Source organism: Dasypus novemcinctus, chromosome X (assembly GCF_030445035.2).
Source record: "Dasypus novemcinctus isolate mDasNov1 chromosome X, mDasNov1.1.hap2, whole genome shotgun sequence".
NCBI lineage: Eukaryota > Metazoa > Chordata > Mammalia > Cingulata > Dasypodidae > Dasypus > Dasypus novemcinctus.
In genome coordinates this window covers 40,916,282-40,923,892 of record NC_080704.1, presented here as the reverse complement: position 1 = coordinate 40,923,892, position 7,611 = coordinate 40,916,282, and the positions used below count along the sequence as shown (strand labels likewise).

The 7,611-nt window shown below is 51.2% G+C and overlaps 1 protein-coding gene across 1 annotated transcript; it reads right to left on the bottom strand.

Moving 5' to 3' along the window:
• Positions 1–4,879: 4,879 nt before the first annotated feature.
• LOC101443619 (melanoma-associated antigen B1-like) lies at positions 4,880–6,258 on the bottom strand. Its single transcript, XM_058291704.1, has 2 exons — positions 6,182–6,258; positions 4,880–6,052 (listed from the first exon to the last, which is right to left on the bottom strand). Exon 2 carries the CDS (start codon positions 6,040–6,042, stop codon positions 4,933–4,935), a length of 1,110 nt encoding a protein of 369 aa, XP_058147687.1. The 5' UTR covers positions 6,043–6,052; positions 6,182–6,258; the 3' UTR covers positions 4,880–4,932.
• Between the last annotated feature and the right edge of the window lie 1,353 nt (positions 6,259–7,611).

Genomic DNA, 7,611 nt, shown 5'->3' with positions numbered 1-7,611 from the left:
AATACTTCCTGCTCCCACCAGTCAGAGTGGAAAACCGTACCATTCCCATTGCATCAGGGAGAGTACTTGGAGTTATACTAGACCTATGCTATTTTCGTCACACCCAGCAAAGCTTATAACTGAGTCCCAGAACCAAACTCGAGAGTATGTATGCACTGAAAAAGAGTATCCAGCACAAGAATGCTGAGAAAGGGTGAACTGGGCAATCCAATAAAAAATGATCAGTCCTGCAGAGGAGCAAGAAAATATAAGCCGAATGACTAATTGACCAAAACTGATCCTAGAAATGATGCAGACAATAGAATGAGTAGACAAGGGCATCTAAAGAGTTATTACAACTGTATTCCATATCTTCAAGAAACAAGAGGAAAGCTTAACCATGTTAGAGCCATGATGAGGAAAAAAAAATCCAAAAGAAATTTCAAGAGGAGCAAACTACAATGAATAAGATAAAAATAAACACTATTTTGGATAGAAGAAAAGAAAGATGAACCCTTATTGGGAGTGAGTTTTCAGGGCACCATAGAAACTTTCTGTAAATGTTCTCTTTATTTTATAGAATGAAGAGTCCAGAAAAGGTAATTCTCCTTGTCACTTAGCAGCTGGTCTCCCGGGATAGTCAAACACTGCCCTGGTTCTGGGGCAGATCCGGGCTAGAGAGATGGCAGCTCCACATACCCCACTTCACCCCTGAGAAGACAGACCAACCTAGGCTGTTGAGTGTGGTTTTTATTGACGTGGGGGGAATCCTGTTCTGATGAGCATCTGGGGCTGCTTGTTCCAGGATTCCTGGTTTGAAGTCTGTCTGGTCCTTGGCATTAGACTTAACCTCTCCCCCAGTCTGGGGAAGAGCATGCAGTAGAAAAGGAGGTGTGGGTAGTGGAAGACCTGAAGATGGCCGCTTAGCACGTGTTTGTGACTTCCCCAAAGAAGGAGGTGGGGGTAGGTGAGGATTGGGTGATGGCTGCTTAACAGGTATCTGTAATTTCCCTAACACCATACATGTTGAAAAATTACAATGTATTTTTCTCTTACTGTATCAAAGTATGAAAAAAAATCAGCTTTAAAATAACATCTACCAGATGCTAACTGTGTTCACCACTGAGGAGGGTGTCAAATTTACTAGCAACACTATAAAGGGGGCAATTGTGATTTTTCAATATTGTTAGAAGTTCTTGCTACAAGAATATATCCACCACTATCTTTGAAATCAAAATATTTAAATAAGGTGACAACTGGAATAGTAGCTGTGTATTGGTCAGATAAAGTAACTGCCAGCTGATACATCAGACAAAACCTGAAAGCTGAAGAGCTTAGCGCAGCAAAAATTTATTTCTCTTGCACCTGAAATCCACTGGGGTGCAGGTGCTGTCAGCCACAGGTGACCCAGGGACCTGGGCTGCTTCCATCATGTGGTTCCACATCTCAACAAGGGGTCTCTGAATAGACAGAAAGTGTGGGGGTGACATACTGGCTCTCAAATGCCTTGGCCTGTAAATGACAATATCATTCTGCTCCTATTTCAGTGCCAAAAGTAATCACATGGCCCTTCCTAATGACAAGTGGCTGACCTTACAGTGTCTCCATGGGGGAAGACAAGATATGGATGAGCCCTTGTCATCTCTACCATCACTGTTTCATAGCAGGTGCCCAATAGTGAGCATGTATTAAAACTTATGGTGGAAACGACCCTCTTTATTTACTGGTGGAGTTTCTGAGGAGGCTAAATTTGCCTTGCAATTCTCAAAGTCATGTCACAAGTGCTTCCTAATACAGGATCACATCTAATTTCAAAATAATACCCTAAACTCTCAGCAGGGAAGGCTCACCGTCTTCATTCAATTGTCCCTTTCTGCATTGACCTTTCTACTAACTTTTAGCATGTCAGTAGAATGAGAATGGTCTCCTTCCTTTTGGGACATGGACAGTATATTAACTTGTGATTCCCTGCTACCCTCAACATGACTGAGCATGCCAAACTCTTTTTCCAGTTCTGGTAGGCACAAAAATTTGAGGATTTTTCTCAGGAGCCAGAACTGAGATTTTAAAAAGTCAGTTTTTGTTGGGGGCGCGCCCGCCATTTTGCGGACCGCCCCACACCAGTAGAAAAAATGGCGGGCGGCATGATTCAGCACTGTTTCCCCCTGCTTCCTGCCCTCTCCCCACCCCTTTTTCCCCCGGAGCCCTTTCCAAGCCATATAAGGTCTTGTTCCAGCCCTGACCAATCCCCTTGCAACACGAATGCTTAAGATGCTATATAAGCTTGCTCTGTACAAAAAGAATAAACGGAAGAAGACGACACACCATGGTGCAGCTCTGAGTGGTTCTTCCCCGCCATCTGCCCACTCCCTCTCCCGGGTACCCTGTTGTCCTTGTGGTCTCCGTACACCTGCTGGCGGGGCAGGAGAGCACAAGTTTTTCCCCCTCCTAGAAGGACTTAGTGTTTTCACAAACTCAGCCTCAGTCGGTGTTTGCTACACAGTGATTTTTGTGGTCTTCCATCATCTACAGCTTACGAGGAAAGTTTTGCTTACTGAGTGCCTAGGTGAGCCCACTCGTTGGTCTTATGTGTTCTGCAGCCTGTCTAGAAAAAGGCACACCGTTCAAGTGCTACTGCAAATACCAGGGTGGTTTCCACACCCACTCTCTAGCTACAGGGTTATATCCCTAAACTAGTTGATTCTGTGCCAACTCAAATTCTATCTACCAGCCCATTTGGAAAATATTTGGAATGTGCAGTGGAGTCACCCAGTGGTCTAGATCTCAATGACCAAAGTGACCTGGTATGTGGAAGGGCCTGTGGTTCTGCAAGGGCTTTTAGGGTGACGGAAGCTCCTGCCAGGGAGGTGGAATGCTTTACATCAGGGTGAGGGCGGGTGATGACGGGCTGTGTTCTGCTGGGAGCAGGGCACGTCCTTCAGACGAGGAGGCTGTGAAGAGCTGGTCAGCAGGTCGGGATCCAGTTTGGACAGGAGGGCCCCCTGGGGAGGACCCAGGGGAAGGGTGTGGGAATGTGGCATAGAGCTGGAGCTGGACGAAATGCCAGCCCCTGGGCAGAGTTAGCTCTCAGGAACCCCTCGGGCTAGGGGCTGCAGGCCCCTTGGTAAGTGTAGCCCACAGCCAACTCTTGAATCGTGCTTTCTCTCATATCAACAGTCCTTCCTTAGGACTGCTTTTAGGACTTGCACTGCTTGGTCTTCTTTTGATCTGTTCAGAAACACTTAGTGAGAATCAATGCGAATTAAGAGATGCACAGTCAGCCTCTGACTGGGAGGAGTGAAATGCTGTGTGCTCTAGGTGAATTCAGACCAAACGTCTACCCCAGCGCTGACACTGACCAGCCATGTGACCTTGAGATAGTAGCAAGGTCTTTATCTGTAAAGATAATTAGATAAGCCCTATCTTGTAGGACTTTTAGAAAATATGTACTGTATACAAAGTATTTGGCAAGATGACTGGCAAATATTGGGTCTCTTAAATATGCCAAATTTACTATGATTATTTTTCCCCATATGACATCAATCTTTCCTCAGAGAATTTATTTTTCCAGAAAATGGTAGACAATATGCTACACTTTAGATCCAAGAAAGTCATATTAGCCAAAGTGCTGCTTAGTATGAAAAGCTAAGTACTATTTCCCCATTAGTATATCTATTATTTAATGGGGTATGGAGTTGTCTTCTTCAGCTGAATCCAACTCTCACCTCCTGTTTGCCTCAAGGATCAACAACTTCTCTCCCTCCCAGCTGCCTTTCCATCCAAACCACCCCTATTTTCATTCTTTTCATCATCATTCAAAACTGAGGCCTTTCTTAGTGTGTGCCAAGTTCCACTCAATACATTCTAATTAAATGACCTTTTAAGGATGTGGATCCTGGTTCTCCCAAGCCAGGAAAAAAAAAAAAAAGAGGTACCCAGGGGCTTCTGGGCATCCCATTTCAAAGGAGTATCGCCCCATTTTCTGAGAAACTCCCTGGAGACAATGTGCATAAAACCCCTAGTTTGGGCACTTGTTCACATGCCCTGGGACAAGAGCAAAGGGCACCTTCAGTCCTGGCCCTGGTGGAGGTCTCTTTCTGGTTCATCCACAACACCAAAATAACTTGCAAGAGCAGTTTTCCAGTCCAGGGTTCTGTCACTCAACTTAACATAAAATTACCCCCCCCTCCCCCACCAGTGACTTTTACTTCCACACAGCCCACTGCCTTGCTTCAGGGATTTTACATTTAACTGCTCTTATCGGGAACACCCATGTCCTCACCCATTCTTTTTACTTTTAGGTATTAGAGAGTATCTTAACATTTTCTATATGATTTCTACATAAAGACTAAAATTTCAGGCTTCTTATTACCATCTTATTCTTACTGTTTCTAATTGTAATAGCAGGAACAGATCTTCAAATTATGTGTGGAAAAAAAGAGAGTGAGCAAGAGGTATACTTTATTATAATTTAATTTCTCATACGTTCTTGAATAAACTAAGCAAAACCAGGTAAGTATCTTTTAATTTTACAAACAGAGTAAAATGAATAAGACAGACTAAACATTAGTTACTTTTTTTCACCCATTTTGAGATCTCCACTATTTTAATTTGGTATTTTTTCACATTTCCATGAAAATCCCTATACCAATGCCAGGTTATCCTGTTCTGAAAGAACAAAAAATATTTCAGGCTGTTCAAATTTTTTCACGAACACAAAAACATGAAGCATTAAAACAAATAAACAGCAGTAATGTATTAGCCAAGCCATGCTTAAATTCTAAAGCAAAATGAATTTTGTTTTAAAGACATTTGAACATGATAAACCAACAAGTTTCTCTTATGGAAAATGAAAATAAAGATGTCTTTTGTTCCAGCCAGCACCACATCAGCCCTGCACTACTTAGAAGGTTGACTGCTCTCTTCAACCCCACAATGAAATCCACCTCCACTTCACTTGTGGGAGTGTCTGCTGGCCGAGGCCCAGGGCCGAGCCCTGACCAGGGTGGTCACACTAGCCCTGCCTGGAATTCCGGCTGCGGCCCTCTCCTGCTCATCCCTCAAAGCCTCTTCATACAGGACAGGGAAGGAACTAGGGACCGTATCATTGATCTTGGCCAAAACCTCCAGGACTTTCATCTTGGTGGTTTCGGCATGGGCCCTGGAACCCCACAGGAATTCATAGCATGGAGGATCGCTGCGGGGCACCTGCCGGTACTCCAGGTACTTTTCCTGCACCAAATCTTCGGTGAGGAGCTGATGGGGCTCCCCAAAGATTAAGTGCTTCCTCCCAGCAAATACCCCCAAGGCATTGAGAAACTCCCAGACCTCCTCCTCAGTGGCACGGTTCCCCTTCATGAAGATCACGGCCAGGAGAGTCATCAGGAGACCCGTCTTGGGCAAGTCCCCCCCACCACCCAGACTGCCCTCAGTGGTGAGGTCCAATTTGCTGACGAGCGAATAGGACTGACCACTGGGGTCCACTTCCTTCAGTTCAAGGCCAAACACAAGCTCCATGCGCTCACACACTCTCCGGAAGATCTCAGGGAACTGATCCCTGTACTTCCTGTTGACGATCTTCAGCATGGCTGCCTTGCTGATGGGCTCTTTGCTCTTAAACCTCTCGATCAGGAACGCCACCAACATACTCGCCTTCCTGGTCAGAGGATCTCTGCGGTAGCTCTCCATGGGGCCCGCGGCCTGAGAGGGACTTGGGTGTGTCTCCTCAGGGCACCTGGCACCATCATCGACTCTTAGGCTAGCAAAAGCTTTAGTGGGAGTGGTGGGAGATGGGGACCTGCGAGGCCCCTGGGGCCTGCCAGCAGCAGGGGAGCTCTGGGGAGTACCCCCAGAAGGAGGAGAGGAGGGGGGAGTGGTAGGAGATGGGGGCCTGCCAGCAACAGGGGAGCTCTGGGGAGTACCCCCAGAAGGAGGAGAGGAGGGGGGAGTGGATGCCTCCTCCTCGGCTGCAGGGGCCTGAGCGGCCTGGAGACCCGGGGTCTCACCGTGGGCCTGGCGGCGTTTCTCACGGGCACGGAGCTTACTCTTCTGGCCGCGAGGCATGGTGGACCTGCTGGGGAGAAGAGGCAGGAATGTGGGCTGGAGGGTAGGGCAGGGGCTGTGCGCCCACTGTGCCAGGGCGGGTGAGGCACGTGCTCACGGTCGGGAGGAAGATAAGCTCCTGGCCTGTATGGAAACGAACCTCGAGGTTCCTTGAGGTCACGGCTCTAGGAACGCACGAGGCTGCTGTGCTGATCCGCCTGTCCCCTGAGGACCCTGTGGAAGGAATTGGAGTCTGTCTCAGGCTGCAGCCTGCCAGCAGGTGACAGCAAGGGTCTGGCCAGGCCCTCTCTGCTGAGCTGCAGGGTGCGTGTGCGTGTGCGTGTGCGGAGGTCCTCTGGTGCCCCGGACAGGCCCATCCTCTCGAGTGTCGGCGGGATCGGGGACCCTTCCCCTCTGCTGCTCGGATACTGACACCTCCATGTCTCCTTGGAGCACGCCAGGCGGAAGCCAAGAGGCAGCTCAGCCCACACCGCGGCAGGGGCACCCTTAGACGGAGGGCCCCACCTCCCTGGATCTCTGGGTGCAGCAGCGGGCCCAGCTCAGCCTGCCTGGGCCTCCCAGGGCCGCCCCAGCCCTGCGGCGGGGCTTGGCGCCCCCCCCCCCTTCACTCGGGGTCCCCTCCTCGGCTCCATCTGGGATGTCTTCTGAGGACCGGAGTCTACTACCTCGGACAGAAACCTTTATTCCCGAGACCCAGGGGCGGATGCGGATGTGAGGGGCCATGGGGCAGAACAGCCCTCCCTGCGGGGGAGCGGGGACACGGCAGAGAGGGGCGCGCGGGGCTGCGGGCCTCAGGTCTTGAGCGAGCCCCACCTCGGCGGCTGAGGAGCTCAGGAGAGTCCCCTCGGCCCCTGCCCTCTCCCGGGGCCCTCCGTCGGGGGAGCTGCCCTCCCGACCCGAGTGCAGTACTTTGAGAGCCAGAACTTTATTCCCTGAGACCCCGAGGAAGAACCGATGGTCTTTGGCCGAAGGGCCAGGCCTGAGTGGACGGCAGCAGAGGGCCGCGGCGCGGGGCCTGCGGGGCCTCCCCTCGGTGCCTCTTCCTCAGGCTAGTCCCCCGCACCTGCCCTGTGCTGGGACTCCTCCCTCTGTGGAGCCGAGGCCGCACCCCTCAGAAGGCGTCGACGCCCACAGCCGCCCGGCGGAAGTCCCGCTGAGCCGCTTCCGGCCCCCGCCTGGGGGCTCCCGGGGCTGCGTGCAGGGGCCAGGCGCCCTGCATCCCCCTGAGGTGGTGCGGGTGGGGCTGCTGGCACAACTTCCAGCCCTGAGGTGGTGCGGGCGGGGCTGCTCGCACAACGCCCAGCCCTGAGGTGGTGCGGGCGGGGCTGCTCGCACAAAGCCCAGCCCTGAGGTGGTGCGGGCGGGTGGTGCGGGCGGTGCAGGTGGGTCTTTCCTGCACGGCTGGCCCGGCCTGGGCTTTGTCCCGCTGCTGACCCGAGGCAGCCCGCAAAGCCCTCACTTCCGGAGACACCCCGGGGGAGAAATGGGAGCCTGCGCTCAGCAGCTGTGCCCGGGGCACCGCAGACAGGACAGTCGGGCGGGGCTCTCTGGGGCGTCCTGCACTGTGGG